The 17,426-nt window shown below is 39.1% G+C and overlaps 1 protein-coding gene across 1 annotated transcript in view; it reads right to left on the reverse strand.

Annotated features, from left to right (window-relative positions):
• Positions 1 to 2,401: 2,401 nt before the first annotated feature.
• LOC101611787 (aromatase) overlaps positions 2,402 to 17,426 on the reverse strand; it is a 56,026-nt gene continuing 41,001 nt past the window's right edge. Inside the window, exons 4-10 of the mRNA XM_004662469.2 lie at positions 16,291 to 16,445; positions 12,613 to 12,789; positions 10,355 to 10,469; positions 7,985 to 8,099; positions 7,088 to 7,250; positions 4,517 to 4,758; positions 2,402 to 3,156 (exon numbers count right to left, since the gene is read on the reverse strand). Coding sequence (XP_004662526.2) covers positions 2,908 to 3,156; positions 4,517 to 4,758; positions 7,088 to 7,250; positions 7,985 to 8,099; positions 10,355 to 10,469; positions 12,613 to 12,789; positions 16,291 to 16,445 — 1,216 coding nt within the window. The 3' untranslated portion in view covers positions 2,402 to 2,907. The remainder of the gene's footprint in view (positions 3,157 to 4,516; positions 4,759 to 7,087; positions 7,251 to 7,984; positions 8,100 to 10,354; positions 10,470 to 12,612; positions 12,790 to 16,290; positions 16,446 to 17,426) is intronic.

Genomic DNA, 17,426 nt, shown 5'->3' on the forward strand with positions numbered 1-17,426 from the left:
AAATCTAAGGCAAAATTATGAAGAGATAGCAGGGTTTTCAAATACATGTCTATCAGCCTAGAGAAACAAACCAATGGTACTCCCAATTCCTCAGGCACACACTGTAGAAACATAGGGGGTTTGTTTAAACAGACCAAGCAGAGTAGAAGATTAAAATTTCCCAAAGAATCCAAGAGTTTTCTTGGGTCATCAAACCAGAACTTCCCTTCTTCTTACCTGATGTCCCTAATTTCTCAGCACCTAGTTTCCCCCAACATAATTTTGTATTCTCATTATTTGTGTACAACTCTTTTCACCATTCACTTCAATATAGACATGGGCTTTGGGCACATTTTTACAAATCAAACACACATAGATATTCCAGTAATATTGGCTGGGTGAAGGACACCAACCCAAAGTCTCTTTTTTATCACCTACATCTCCACAAGCAGTGTAAGCAGTACACTGAAAATAATCATGTGAACCAATCTGGATACACGAAGTCTCAAATGCTGGTCTTGTGTTCAGGGTTCTAAATTATTTGATTGTACGTAGGCAAATATCATCTATTGCTGGACTGTGGTGAAAAATGAAATGTAACTATGCATTTTGAGCTAGAAACCTGACTCTGACCCCTTTCCCCTTTCCCGTTTGCACTTTCTTTCCCCACCCAATGTTGTGAGCTGAAAGCTGTGTGAGAAAGCCGCTGCTCTGCCACCACAGTTACCCCTGCCACCAAAATTTCTGAAACTGTCTGCAAGAGTGATGGGAGAGGAAGCTGCAGGACACACCCTGACTTGTAACTGCTGTTGTGTGCACCCATCCTAAGCTGTGGGGCACACCTTGACTTGTAACTGCTGTTGTGTGCATCTGTCCTAAGCTGTTGGGCACACCCTGATTTATAACTGCCCACTGTTGTGTGCGTCCATCCTAAACTACGGGGCACACCCTGACTTGTAACTGCTGCTGTTGTGTGTGTCCTAATTCTAACAGGGCTCTGGGGCTTCCTCTCTGTACAACTGTGTCTGGCTTACAATATGTATCTAAGTCTACAGCTAGCTCCCTCCCCATTTATGTAAGCTTGCTTGTTGCTGAAGTTTCCACATGTGTCCCTAGTTATGTAGTTCTGAAAACTGTCCATAAAAACACAGAGCCACCTGGCGTGGTGGTGCACACCTTTAATCCCAGCACTTGGGAGGCAGAGCTAGGAGGATCGCCTTGAGTTCAAGGCCACCCTGAGACTCCATAGTGAATTCCAGGTCAGCCTGGGCTAGAGTGAGACCCTACCTCAAAAGACCTCACACACAAAACAACCCCACAGAGCCACCTAAACACAAGCTGCTGAAGGATTTTTTTTGAGCATGAGTTTTCCTTTAGCCCACCAGTGTAATATATTTCTGAGTTCTCCAATTCTCTTTGAGTAGTGCTTTGCTTTCTTGCTGACTCAACCCCAAATTTCTGTAACAAGACCAAACAGATAATCCATGTAATTTCAAGCTCAAATATTTCCTTCTTTACTAGTAGTGCTTATCCTTGAATTTTCAGAATACCTGCCTTTTCTTTGGAGTTTTGGATCAGTATCTGTGAGCAAGAATTTATTCAGAACTGATCTTGACAATAACTGTAGAAAACCAGAGGAAGGAAGGAGAATGGGACTGGATAACAAAAGAAGCAGTGCCTGCTCTCAGGGAACTTGTTCACATTTTGTACTCAGCTATTGCCTTGTGGCTAAACACTAAGATGAAAAGAATTGATGACTGTGGACTCAATGGAAACATTGTATATTTGTAAGTGAGTTCAGTTTTTAAGTAACTGAATATTAACTGAATGTTTGATATATTCATAGTAACTTTAGAACACAAGTAAAGTCATGTATAGAAAATTAACCCTTTTGATTCCTTCTAGAAAGCTGACTCTAAGGCACACATTTTATACATGGTGATACATAAGTGATTCAGTGAACTAGTTATTGTTAAATCTCTCTAATGTAACAATTAAATCTGAGGCAGGATTTTTTAAAAAAAATTATTTGCAAGTGTTTTACCCTGATCATGTATTTTGAAAACTCTTGGCTTCTGGGATTGTGAAGAGAAAGGGAGGAATGAAGATCATAGGATGAGAGGGCAGCACCCTTTTGAAGTTGGGACCCACTGGATTGCAGCATTAGATGAAGGTGTATAAGGGACTTTCCCTTCTCCAAACCACCAAAGGAGCTAAACAACAATACAAACATGCAAAAGGATTTTTATTTGAATTTGAAGTGCACCATGTGATTTTTTCCCTATTCCAGATATAGAGTTCAAGTTATATTTTAGTCAGACTATTACGAATTAATCTATTATTATCCAAATCTTTACTTACTATAGCCGAGGTATATTGAGTTGAAAACAGTGGCTACTCTCTGGTTTAACTTTTGCCATAAACTACTTACATGTGGGTACATCAGAAGTAACTGGCATAACTTGTGGGAAAAGTCCAATGCTGATTTTTGTTTTTTACTTCAGAGTATAATTGTTGCTGTCCCATCCCTCACCAAAAATAAAGTGAAACATTTATCCACAGTAGCAGGTGTGTCTGCCTCCAAGGGTTGGCCTTACAACTTGAAGTTCTTCTGCCCCAGCCGTTAAAGCTTCCTGGGGACAGGGCAGTGGATATTCAGCAAGAAACCACAGGTTTTTGCTGATAACCAAAGCATGTTTTGTAGAATTGGTCCTTTAGGGCTGCAATTTCTTCACTGATCACTTCACCACACTCTTTTCCCTTGTATCCTGGTTCTCTGGTTGGGCAAGGGTTGGATGTCCAATCTTGCTGACAACCCATAGGAGGCATGGCCATATGTGACATAGTTCATGTGAGGTGGACACTGCCTGGTTATGATGGATAGTATCCCTGAAAAATACTCCAGAATGGGTGCCTACCACACTTCTTTTACTGCTCCAGGCATTTGTTCGAGTTTCTTGGGATAAAAATCATTTCCAGTAGGTCACTGGTCTCATCTGGGTGCAAGGACAAGTCATTTTTTTTCTGCATATTTTCAACACACCTTCCTTGCAATGTATTCACATGGAATCGCCTTAGAAGTGTAACCAGGACAACTTTCATCATCACCATGGCTATATACTTCCCAGCACAGCCACGGGGCCCAAAGCCAAATGGCTGAAAATACCGATAAGGAACCTGTGAAAATGATCAAACAATTAGCCAGAATATAACAGTTAGCCATTCAATACTGTTTTTCTTTGATTATCTCTGAAAACACTAGTCAGAGCACCCTGCTTTGTGTCTCAGGCACATCACATTTTTAGGGAGACAAACAGCAATGATGAAATAAGGCTCTTTGTTATCCAGTGTGACACCTTGTGTCACAGACCAACCTTAGATAGTTCCCAGCTTTGCCTTTCATGTACATGAGCTGGGCTAAGGCAATGCAAATCACTTTATTATAGCACCATTGAGATTAGGATATTCTATATTCCAAAGCTCTGTAAAATACCCTCAGTTTTGCAAGTCACTAAAACAAAATTTGTTTCTATGCGAACCTATATAATCTCACAAAAGGGACAAAATGCACGTAAAAAATATGGATTCCTGGCCTATTAGTACCAACCATCTAATTTATATTTGGTGTGTGTGTGTGTGTGTGTGTGTGTGTAAAAGAGAGAAGGAGATATAGGGAGAGAGACAGAGACTGTATCCCATACAAGCTTCAAACTTTCAATCCTCTTGCTCTAGCTTCCCAAGTGCTAGGATTACAGAAGTGTACTATGAAACCTGGATGTTCTAATTTTAGTTATGTAGAAAATTAATGAGGATCATACTGTCTGTCTTGCTCAATCTGGTTTTACATGACCCCCTAAACATATTAGATATTCAATAAACTTTCATTAAGCAACTGACTGATTTGCTTGGCAGTGTCTGAGTTGCTTGTGTAGATGCAGAAAACTAGATTAGCATTGGGCTTCTAAGCTATATGCAATGGAAAGAAGGGCACTCTGGAAGACAAGCTTTAAAACATTGCTATCTAAAATTTGGCATAATGAAGGCAGACTCTTTATATAGATCAACTATAAGAAGGCTAAAACCTATTTTAATTATTGAGTCCTATTTAGAATAAGACCCATTGTTTCATGAAGCCATTTCATGGACTCAAGGGAATGATAAGAACTAAATGTTTTGGTCTCATTTGATATTTATTTAACACAGAAATGGATTTCCTTTACTTAAGTGGTGGTATAGCAAACCTAGATGATCACAAAGTGAAAAGTTTAAATTGAACAGTAGATTAGCTTATTTAAGCAAAATTTAACCAAGTTAAAGATATTTCACATTTTGCCCTACTATGTGGCAATTATTTAGATACTTCCTAGAGCTGGGAACCCGGTGTCTTTGTCTAAGGGTGAATATGGCGGCCATGTTCTAAGTTCTGTGTGAGGTGGGGGTACCTAACCTAAGCAGAAAGGTGCGCACACAGAGCTAGTAGGTACAACAGCTGGTGCTTTTGGGAGTGGCACACTCATGTTGCAGGAAGAGCTCTTACATTCTTTTCAAAGTTTTCAAGCGTAAATTCGTTGGGCTTGGGGAAATACTCGAGTTTATGCATTCTTCCAATATTCAGAATGATGTTAGTTCCCTTTTTAACTGGGTAGCCATCAATCACGTCATCTTCTAAGGCTCTGCGCATAACCAAGTCCACGACAGGCTGGTACCGCATGCTCTCATTAATGAAGTTTTCTACTACCTTTAAATTTTGGATATCATCAATTTTTATATCTCTTTCACCTGAGGGAACAGATAAAAAGGACAAGGAAGGTAGTGTTAGTTTCAGCATGTGGTAGTATTAAAGCTTCTGTTTTATTCACAGAACAATTCTCTGTTGGCTAGAAAAAAGTCTGTCATTCTAACACGCATGAGCTATAGAAAATAAACAAGTTATATTTGGTCCATGGAATGTTTTATAAAAGTTCAGATGCAAAGCCTTATCTTAAAACCTGAGGAATTTCATGAAAATGATGACATTTCTGGAAAAATCAGAGAACTTGCTAACACTGAACTCACATTCTCACATGGCCACAGTAGGCTGAAGACAAGAGGCCAATGACCCCTTTAGGAGTACAAGGCCTCTACTGTTCTGTGGAGACCATTCTTTTACATTCATATTATATGCCCAGCCTCAAGTCTTTGAGGTTTTTCCCTCCTTCTCTAAATTCTAGGAAACGTTCATTTGCCATCCAAGTTGTGAGCAAAGTAGTATAGCCATTCCAGACAAAGGAGCACAGGGTGCTACAGAATGAATATTTAACACTTGCTGAATTCATCTGTTACCACCTCTGATAATCTGTGCCCAGGCATGTCACTGACAGTCCCTCTACATTTTACCATGAACGTGTTTCTGCAGCAGAGTAGCTAGAATGTTCCTCTCCCCACCATGACAAAGTTAGTGCTCCCAGCCATCCCTGGGTAGGCTGGGGATTGACAGGCACTCCTATTGTCTGCATCTGGCCTGACAGTGCTCAAAGAAGTTTGGGTTTGTCCCAGACATGGCAAAACTCGGAGCACCCTCCAATGAGCTGCCACTGTTGCAGAATCAAAACCAGTTCAAGGCCCTGAAGCAGCCCTGTTTCCTATACATCTTCTATTTAAGAAGGTCTGGTTTTGTCAAAGAAATATAACCAAAAATAAGAGCTCTGTCTCTCACATACTGCTCTTTGTACCCCAAAACATAATGTACAACTAGGCCGGTAGATAGAAGTGAAGATTACAGTGGTGACCAAAGGCATTCACAGAGAAACAATGACCACTTCTGTGTATGTGACAGAGGAGGGAACATAGACATACATGCAGAATGTTATCCATCTTTTTGCTGAAGGGTCTGGGAAATATTAAGCACAAACACTTCCCACCCCTAAGGAGGCTGTATTAGGGTTTGTGTTAAAGGCTATGGACTCAAAATCAAATTCCCCTGGACTCTAAATATTATCCTTTTATGGTCCCTTCTCTCTGCTTCACTGAACTTGTTGATTTATCATTCTCCCGTCAGATATAATCTAGTCTTGTGAGCACTGCACCCCGTGCCTGCTCTCTACATAGAAATGGGCAGGCGGATATGAAGCATTTGTGAAAATATTGTATAATGTGGAGACCAGATGTTATTCTGGCTCCTTACTTTATACCTTGCCAGGCAGTTTCCTATTTATATGATGAACCACAAATTCCCTCCTTCACACATTTAACTTTTCAATGAAGCGTCTCCTTAGCATGAACTATATATATCAAGGAGTACTCAAATGGCTTTTAAAAAATGGAATCATTCACAGCCAAACAACTTGCTTCGTAAGTAACGTCAAGATAAAAGTCTATCTCGTGTGACATGTTTTCCCACCTATAAGAAGTGTGTTCCAAAAAATAATACCATGCGCAAATTTTAAAAATATATTTTCAAAAGATTTTCTGTATGAAGACAATTTTAAAGAAAAATTTATGTTTCCTCATCTTCGGTAAGGGTGGTAATGTTACTAAGGAAGAGTGAGAGCAGGATGGTGCCAAAGCGACACAGTGAGGGGACATGCGGAAGAGCTGAGTGTAGACCTGTTGGCTTCCCTGCAGGGGATGGAAAAGGGAGAAAAGGTATAGCATAGCTAGATTGGAGTGAAGAAGATCATCACTTTCTTGTCTTTGCTATTACCATCTCCTCCTGCCACCAAGTGGAAGTTACTTGTTATTGGGCTACTGAATATTGTGAAGCATTCTGAAATGCTTCCATTAATAATAGCCCTTTCCTGGTGAAACCCACAGAAGCATTATGAACTCAAGGTAGGCAGAACACTGCTCACAATCCTATGCTTTTATAATCCAGTCACAGGTATGTGGGTGTGCATATAGAAAAAAAGATCTTGAATTATACACAATAAACAGCAGTGTCTGTCCTTGGGGAGTGAAAATGAGGCTGCAAGACAGTGGACAGGATTCGCTTTCTGCTCTATGCATTTCCCTGGTATTTGAATTTTTCAAAGATCTGTATGGTTTTTACAGTTTAAAAAAAAAAGGAAGAGAAGAGGCAATTGAGAAGTAATTGTTTTTAAGTGCTATTACTTAGTTGATAAATTCTTACCAATTACAGTCTGAATCTCCTTCATTATTGCCTCTTCCACCTCTGGGTGCTTTGCAATGAGAAGTAGCATAAAGTACACAGTGACTGACATGGTGTCAGGTGCTGCAATCAGCATTTCCAATACACATTGGTTCACATTCTCTTTTGTTAAGTCTCCACGTCTCTGAACAATTAAAAGGGAGAAAATTGGAAAAGGGAATCAAGATTTTTTAAAAATGAGGGGAGATGAAACTAAGGATCAACAATCTGAACAAAATGAAATTGCAGGTGTCTATGACTGACGATAAACACTTTACACAATAAGCTTTAGCTGAAGGATAATGGCTAGGCAATTACTTATGAATACTTGGAACTCAAATTCCATATTCATATATTCAACTAACTGGCATCAATTGTATTTTAAAATTGTGTCTATACTTAACATGCACAGACTATTTTATTGTCATTTTCCCCTAAACAATACAGTATCACAACTATTTATATAGGCATATTGTATTAGATACCATAAATAATCTAGAGATGATTTAAAGTATGTAGGAGGATATATGTAGGTTATATTCAAGCACTATGGCATTTTATCTAAGAGCAGCTTGTATTTTAGTAGCTGGAGAGGATTTTGAAACAAAAATCACATGGATATTGAGGGATGACTTCATTTGGTATCCTTGGCCTCCCCTCACCTGATTTTAACATTTTGTATTAAGATACAAAAAAATTTCTATCATAAAGATCAGTCTTAGTAGAATGGTTAATATGTAGGCTATTAGTGTTGGATATTATAGAACTGATAGCAAAAATAAATAAGTATGTAGCAATTATAAACAGGTGTGTATGTGTGTTGCTATAGGCAAATTGTCTTAACATGTGACAGAAACCATGGTTAGTCTAGGTCAGTACCTCAGCAAAAATCAACTCAGTTGCAAAGTCTACACAGTCTTCTAGCTTCTCTGCTATGGAAACTTTGTGCCTTTTTTCTTCTACCAAAAGAGCTATGGCATCTTTCATATCCTTGCTGGAAAAAAAGTCAAAATAAAATTTATATGGGTTCAATTTAGACATTGGACAAAACAGATTCATTTTCTATTTGTTAAAATAAAATGTTCTGCATTTGAAGCCATTGGTACTCATGAGAAAATAAATTAATATTTTATTTCTTCGCAAATATCCTTAAATCATACTTCATACTAAGACAACAGAGTTAGATAAGATTCCTAGATACTGATGGTAAAATGGAAGCTGTGACTATAGGCAGATGAGATCAAGCACATTTGAGGTGGTATGGCCATAGAAAAAGCTATAACTATAGTACAGAGTTAAACACTGGTAGAAAATCCTAAACCCAGCCATGCTCCGAAACTTCTGACCTGTGTAGTGTCTCAATGAAAAGCCTGTGGACTACTTTGTATGGACATATACTCTCAGTTTGCCATAGGCACCTCCATTTCCTGCCTTCTTAGAGCCATAGAACCATTTCATTTGGATGACTATGAACACAATTGAGTTTGAAATTCCTTCTAGACAGTAAACTCAAGTGACCATGACATTTGTCCTCATATCGTATGGTGTTAGCCACACTGAAAACACTGAATTGAATGGATGACTAGCTGCATAATCAAAGGAAATGCCCCTTGGAGAAAGGGTGATATTCTCAGAGAAACTAGGTTGTTCTCTTCCATGAAACCTAGAATCTATATATCTTGTCACTGAACCTTGAGTCCTTTTTATAGTGAAAGGACCAGACTAGATGAATAAGGTCATCGTTGGATCTAAATTCTGATATTCTTAAATGGATTTATATGCATGTGAAACAATCTTGTACATTGTATTAAAGGCACAGTAAATCTTCTAAATACCATTGACATCATCACTGAAATGTTCAGTGCCGTTGACATAAATAGCTTCTATGCTCAGTAGAGGAAGAATATTTAGGTAATGCTCACCATCTCCTATCCTCATTTTTTCAAGTTTCTTTTGGACATTATAAATATCTCAAGACAATCTTAAGGCTAATATAATAACTATGTGACTCTAAATAAAGATGCATATATTGTCTATCTTTGTGCTTACAAAAACACATACACACACTCCAATTATATCCTAAAGATGTATTTATATTCACTCATTTGTCCATCCATAATTTTATTCAGCAAATATTTGTTGAACACATCTACATGCAAAGAATAGCATTAACTCAGTTGCTAGGTGATGTTGCTACCTTTCTAATAAGTTTAGAATATTCATAACATTTCTGCCTTAGCAATGGCCTCAAAAGTACTGGGTGGTACCCAGACTGAAATCATAAGTTCTCTCATGGAATTGCAGCCACTACTGAACATATACTTTCTCCCTGAGCCAGAACTAAAACTTTGCATCAGTGGATGGTGAATGCCCACCAGGATCTCTCCTATTCAAGTTGAAAGTCAGCTCTACAAAATGTATGCACCTGAATTTGTATGCATCCCTCAAAACTGGGAGAATTGACTTATTGACAGTTTGGGGGAAGCAGAAGGACTATGATTTACAAGAAAGTAGTATAAAAATGCACCTGTGGGGCTGGAGATATGGCTTATCGGTAAAGGCACATACCTACAAAGCCTAAGAATCCAGGTTTGATTCCCCAGGTCCCACATAAGACAGATGCACATGGTGACACATGCATCTGGAGTTCATTTGCAGCACCTACAGGCTCTCACTCTCTATATCTCTCCCTCTCTCTGTCTCTAATGAATGAATGAATGAATGAATGAATAAATAAAATCTTTTTAAAAATGTACCTGTGAGTCAGTTGTTTAGAATTCTGAATATATTTTTCACTAAAACAATGATGACCAGGATCCCATTTAAAGCTCATTATACTTACTATCAAAAACTTCATGACTGTGGTCAATTCATCAAGTTGAATTATGGTAAATTCATTCAGAAGCAGCACAACTATAAACTAACTCCATGTTTCCATATTTCTAGATATTCAAAGAGAGTTCTGACAGCTTAACCCTTTACTTCAACTCAAAATATCCTGTAGTATACTTGCTCCAGAGAGCTTTTTTGGGCTACACACTTGATCCTTTGCTAAGCAGCTAATCAGCCAAAAGTTTTTTTACTGTCTAGTCTGGCCCTAAACTGCTATGATTCAGCAGCACCTTAATAGACACATCCCTATGGACTCTGGAAAGCATAAAACTTATCAAAGAGGTCAAGAACAGAAAAGATACAGTGAAAAACACAATACAATTGCACTTGTAAATCTTCCAAGCTTGTGTTACTTACACGGACTTTTCATATTTTTTATAGAGCCAAGAAATCTTAAAAAAGATGTTTGGCTTGATGAGAAGAGCTTGCCATGCATCAAAATAACCCTGAATTTTGTTCACAATGAGACCTTCTGTGAAGCAAAAACAAAAACAAAATCACTGAGAAAAAGCGAACCTAAGAACAGTCCCAGTAGACAACATTCATTCTCTGAGTCTCCCACCAATCTTAGGTTCCAAGCTGAGCATGGACCCATCTCCATGCTCCATGAGCATTAACTTATTTGCCTGCATCAAAATTGGCCAAGTTAACCAGAATGTTGGCTGTTTTCAAGTTTGTGTTTGAGAACACAGCCTAGACTCTTACATACTCCCTTTAGGCTTAGCCTCCAATTCTTTCCTGCTATTCTGAGCAAGGACTGGTAATTATGGTTGTTGATAGCCTTGTCCCTGGCACCTGGGAGAAAAAAAAGTATCTTAGCCTATCAGAGAGCTGACGGTCACATTTAAACCACACTTAGTATTAGGTGAGTATTAACTGTACAATGTATTTGGATCATCTACTTAAAAGCTCCTAAGTAAATTTACTGTTAGTACTTATTAATTAAATTTCTCATAGCACACCTCATATAGCCTTGATACTTATTTATATTTGGCACAAAGTGCAAAAATTCATTTCAATTTCTCAATGCCTTGTTCTAAGCTCCATGCATACTAAGTAACAAATACATGGTCTTTAATTAAATTAAATCTTAAAGAAAAAATATATTTATTTTCTTTTTATTCAAGTTACATCAGATCTTTAAAAACAGATTTTAAATTTAATACTTATAACATTGCCAGGATAGTGGCAGTATCTTTGTTTTGTAAATGAACAAACTGCAATTCATGGAAATTAAGAAATGTGACCAATAGTGTGGCAAGCAGGTCACTAGGCTGGAGTCTGCTTTTGTCTGCTCTCAGGGCAATGTTCTTCCTCTTTGTTATCCTGGTCTTCTAGGCAACTTGGGATTGTAACAAGTACCTAGTGTAAAGGGAAATACATATAACCTTATATAGTTTATGTAGGTGAGGTGGCATCACAACCTAGATGCACAGATTAATAGAAAGATTTATAAGTCAACAGGATTCTTCTTAATAATTCAAAGAAGAGCTGCCTACACAAAGGCTGGGGAAACACCAGCTGAGAAGCATGACAAAAGATTTTTAGGGTGACCAGATAAGGTTCCCACAGCTCTTGTGAAGACCAGCTACAGTAAGAGGTGGCATTAGGGGTTGAGGAAAAGAAAAAAAAAGGCTTTTATTATCTGGTTTTTCAAATATGGTAAGTCAGGCAGATGTGTTATAACTCAGATGGTTTGGGCAAGTTTTAAATAATTATAATTTAAATAATTCCTCTGTATGGACTATTTTTCTTTCAGATCTGCACATGGCTCATGCCCTCATTTTATTCAGGCCATGTTCAGATATTCTCTCTGAGGTATTTCCTGCTCCATAATGGTCATGGCCCACTTCCACTGCTACCCTTCCCTTCATTTTACATCTTTGTACCCTGCTCTATTTTTGCTCTAAGGCAGTTTACATTGCCTAATACAGAATCTGATTTCTTTGCTTTACTGTCCTTAACCCACTACAATGTAAACTCTTCAAAGCTATTTTTTCATACTTATTGGTAATACTAGATATTAATTTACAGCACCTGCTATCATTGTTTCTATCATTTGCATCAGCAGCAACTCCACCACAATATTTATCATATTGATATAATCAAAAATTGTAGCCAGGCGTGGTGGTGCACGCCTTTAATCCCAGCACTTGGGATGCAGAGGTAGGAGGATTGCCGTGAGTTCAAGGCCACCCTGAGAGTACATAGTTAATTCCAGGTCAGCCTGAGCTAGAGTGAAACCCTACCTCGAAAAACCAAAAAAAAAAAAAAAAAAAAAAAAGAATGGTTGGAACTGGTTAAATCAGCTTGACTGGTGGTAGGATATATCAATGATCAAATGAGCTGGTAAGTTTTAGGGAGGGTAAAACCTTATCTCCTAGAGCAAAAAGGAAGGATACAAAAGAAGTAGAAAATAACCTCACTTTGAAAGCTTATATTTTATGAATGAACAAGGCAGAAATACCATAGGAGTGGAGAACCCATTAGAAATACCTAAAAATACGTAAACAAAAGCAGTGTACAAAAACAGTATGTTTGCCTCAGTCTGTACCCCCACACTTCTGTTCAGTAAAGGGCAGAATGCTGAGTCACAAGAATTCAAGTTTCAGTACCATCCAAGGGGATTCCCAGGAAGAGTATGTTAGAGGTGTCCAGCATTATGCGCCGCATGAGGGTTAACACATCCACATAGCCCAAGCTGTTGGTGACTTCATCCAGCTTGTCCAGATGCCTTATGATGGATTCGGCACAAACTGCCACCATGCGAACAAGGCCAGGTCCTGTCAGAGCTGAAGAGGCACATCGGCTAATTAGATGTAACAAACTCCGGGGTACACATAATCAGCTTGCCTTTTTATGTTGCAAGATTAATTGTCCACAATTTTGCATTGAATAGTAGGGTAAAAATTATATTTTTCTTTATGTCTTTTCTGTATTTTCTTGATTTTTCTATAAATAGGCACTTACCTTGCTAGTTAAAATCATCCATAAGGGCTGGAGAGACAGCTTAGTGGTTAAGCGCTTGCCTGTGAAGCCTAAGGACCCCGGTTCGAGGCTCGGTTCCCCAGGTCCCATGTTAGCCAGATGCACATGGGGGCGCACGCGTCTGGAGTTCGTTTGCAGAGGCTGGAAGCCCTGGCGCGCCCATTCTCTCTCTCTCCCTCTATCTGTCTTTCTCTCTGTCTGTCACTCTCAAATAAATAAATAAATAATTTAAAAAAAAATCATCCATAAAAGTGCCAGGGGGCTGGAGAGATGGCTTAGTGGTTAAGCGCTTGCCTGTGAAGCCTAAGGACCCTGGTTCGAGGCTCGGTTCCCCAGGTCCCACGTTAGCCAGATGCACAAGGGGGCGCACGCGTCTGGCGTTCGTTTGCAGAGGCTGGAAGCCCTGGCGCGCCCATTCTCTCTCCCCCTCTGTCTTTCTCTCTGTGTCTGTCGCTCTCAAATAAATAAATAAATTAATTAATTAAAAAAAAAGTGCCAGGCACCACAATGTACTTTTTCAATAAGCAATTAACCTGTTTTTTTTGTTTGTTTGTCTGTTTGTTTTGACATTTAACTTGGGTCCAGTTCTGTAGCATTTTTATCAGAAAATCTGATCTTGTGTATATAGGGCTAGTCTAAAAAATAAACCTTCAAAGATGTTTTGGTGAATTTAAGTCCCGAGTACTGTTAAGCTCTCCTCTTGAACACTTCCTGCGCCTGTGTCCCCGCCCCCCACAACCCAGGACTGCAGCAGCTCCCAGTTGTTTTCATTGTGCATAATCTTGTTCCCTTCCAATTAACATTATATTTTGCACATGATTATATCATTTTGTCTAAAATATTTAGTGCTTCCTCAAAACTTTAGATAAGCTCAACTCCTGGCCCTGCCTTTCCCTTGGCCTCATCTCTGCAAGGCACCAGGTACTTCTGGCAGGTCCTTGGATACGTCACAATGAGCTATCCCTTTCTGCCTTAAAATGACCTATTCTTTGCTCTTACAAAGTCTTTCTTTATTACACATTCTTTTTTTTAATTTTTTTTGTTCATTTTTTTTATTTATTTACTTGAGAGTGACAGAGAGAGAAAGAGGCAGAGAGAGAGAGAGAGAGAGAGAGAGAATGGGTGCGCCAGGGCTTCCAGCCACTGCAAACGAACTCCAGACGCGTGCGCCCCCTTGTGCATCTGGCTAACGTGGGTCCTGGGGAATCAAGCCTTGAACCGAGGTCCTTAGGCTTCACAGGCAAGTGCTTAACCGCTAAGCCATCTCTCCAGCCCACATTCTTAATTAGGTAGATTTTACTTCTCTCAAATTTATCATAGCATCTACTACTATAAAAATCTTCGTTGGCTCCTCAGTGCCTTTGGGTAGCCCATATATCTTTTCTCTGTAGCAGTGTGCACACGTGTACCTTACAGAACCTTGCTGGCCTGCTCCTTCTCACCTTCCCCAGTCCTTTAATTACAGGTTCCTCAAGCACAGGGACCATGCCTCAATTGTTGGCTACTAGTTCCATGATGAGAACAGTAGTTTATTAAACAAATGGATGAGTTTAGAGATTATATTAATTCTTGGATGTGAGAGTACAGGATATTTGTATATGAAAGTTAACTATTCCTAAATACTTATTGTCATAGTCCTAATAAGCCTGGGTCAAATGACAAAGTAAAATGAAACTTGCATTTCTATGGAGTCATACAACATTATTTACTTTGTTCTTCACGATAGCTCCAAAGCCCAAGTTCTACAATATTTAACAGCTTCTATGGATCAGAGAACTGTAACACAAAGGCACTAAGTGGCTTACCCAAGGTCCTGTAGCTAGTTAATGGCAGCACTGAGATCTGAACTTGTGACCTGTATCCTGATTCCTATCCTTTTTCCCATTAATTCATTCTGTAGTCTTGTAAGGCACAGAGAGATTGATCTGCTTCAGTATGAGTAATGGGCAGAAAAAATAGTCCAAAGTTGTTTAGCTTCCTAACTCCAGAACCCATTAATATGTTACATGGAGCAAAGGACTTGACATATATGATTAAAGCGAAGGTCCTCTAGAGGAGATTGTTTTGGATTATCAAGGTGAACCTAAACTCATTCTGAGAGTCTTGGTGAGAAAACTGCCTTGGCTGAGGTCAAAGCCAGGGGAGATATGAGGGTAGAAGAAGGGCAGTGAAATATGATGTGAGAAGCTTTAGACCACCTGCCAAGTAATAAGGGTGGCCTCTAGAAACAAAGATTCCCTGCCTGAAAAAGTCTCCAAGCAGCCTTTCCAACACCATGATTTGAGTCTGTTGAGAGATAATAAATGGATCATTTGAAATGCTTAGTCCTAGGAAGCAAATGAATACACTGGGGTCTATAACAGAGTGTTTGCTGAGCATTGGTGACCAATGGCCTCAGTGTTAACTGGGCTCAAGGCCTTGTTTATCCCTGTCTCATAGCCATGCAAAGGGCATTGAAGTTCACTATTCAGACTGGTTCAAAGGAGGAATACCAGTGATCCCAGATCAGACCTAAAACTTATCCAGCTCTAGATGCTATCACTTTCAAAATTCTCAAGATATGACTATCTTTCTTGGTGCTTGACATTAGTGTTAAAAGTTTGCCATATATCATGTCCAGCATAATGTAATATGAGGAAAGCACCAGGTAAGGAGACTTTGGGATCAGGTCTCTGCTGTTGGGCACCAATCTCAACCTCTCTGGGGCTTGTTTCCTCAACTACAAAATTCAGAGGCTGGGAGAAACAATATATAGAGTATTTCTTTCAGCTAAAATTCTCTCACTTCGTTCGCAGAGTGTTTTCTCCAAAACATATAACCTGTCAGACAGTAATTCATCCAATGTGTTGTTTGGTCATCTCTAAATCAAACATACAGCTAACATACCATCTTAATTTAAATGACCCAAAGCAGACAAGTCCATCTCTTTTTCACATTCATTAAGTTGTTTCATAAATCAACAAAAAAGAAAGAATCTACAGTGGTTATAAATGTGGCTCTGGGGTTATATACCAAGGGACACTGTTTACTAATGTTGGAATCTTGGGCAAGTGACTTAATCTATTTAAGCCTCAGTTTTCTTACCCGTATAATACAGGTGGTAAGAGTATTCACCATAGGAGGTTTCTGTGGGATTAGAATGTCAATTGTTTAGGATGATACTTAATATATACTAAAGATAAAAGAATATCAGCCCTTTTTCATTACTATTTCAAAACTGGGAGGCAGTGAAATTTAAAGCATGATTTCACGAAAAAGGCATATTCACGGGCCAAAGACAAGAATGTGACCAAGTTCCTGCTTACCTTTCATAAAGAAAGGACGAATTGCTTTCCAGAGAGCTGGATTATTGTTAAATATGATACCATTCTCATGCATACCAATACATTGCAGCCCGCGCTTGCTGCCAAATCGGGAGATGTAGTTATTGTGCTTCATTACATGGAACATGCTGGAAGACCTGTAAGGAAAGCCAACCTTGGTTTTTATAAATTTTGATGATATTGTCTGTCTTAGCCAATAATGTGTATTGAAAGGCAAACCATGATTTCTAGTATTCACATTGAATAGGGGCACCTATTAGCATGAGAACATCCTTGTCCAGTTAAATTATTTCTACCTACCAACTCCTTGTTTAAGCAAAGATAGAAAACACATAGCATCCTTTAGTTTCTATCCTCTCTAAAGTTACCAACATGTTATATTCCACTGGAACCATAGCTTTAATCATGCAGCAGAATCGTCCATAACACCAGAGTCCTGAGAGCCACTAGCCTCCTAGGTAGTATCTAGCCTTACCCTAGATAATGCCCTATTCTGCAAGAGTAAGCAGAAGAATTTGGATCTTCTGGAATTCTGGAAGGCTTACTTTATCAGTCTGGATCTAGGTTTTTTACTTAGTGCCACCCATCCCTCCAGAGTGTCCGCTCAGTTCCCCAACAAAAATCTTTAGTACCTCTCCTTAAGCACTTCTGGCCCTGAGCTTGGCCAGGGCCTGGGTGGACTGGTCTGGAAGGTTTACTGTGACAATAAAAAAAAGTTATTTCTAATCTTTGTATTCCATCATGATTTATCAAGTCAAGTCTCCAGGACTTCAGAGCTCTCCTATGATACAGGATGTGGTGAGCCATTGATAGTGTAGTTTGTATGGGGCCCAGTAATGCAAATTCAAGATGCATGAAATGTCATTGATATTATCTTTATTTCAGATGTTGTTCTACTTTTTAATTTTGGTAAACTTATGCTTATGCAAGTTTTTTTTGTAGGGGTGGTTTTGAGGTAGGATCTCGCTCTAGCTCAGGCTGATCTGGAATTCACTATGTAGTCTCAGGCTGGCCTCGAACTCACAGCGATCCTCCTACCTCTACAAGTGCTGGTATTAAAGGCATGTGCCATGATGCCCTGTTTATGCAAGTTTTTATGTATTCTCTGCCACATTGTT

This window comes from Jaculus jaculus, chromosome 10 (genome assembly GCF_020740685.1).
Source record: "Jaculus jaculus isolate mJacJac1 chromosome 10, mJacJac1.mat.Y.cur, whole genome shotgun sequence".
NCBI lineage: Eukaryota > Metazoa > Chordata > Mammalia > Rodentia > Dipodidae > Jaculus > Jaculus jaculus.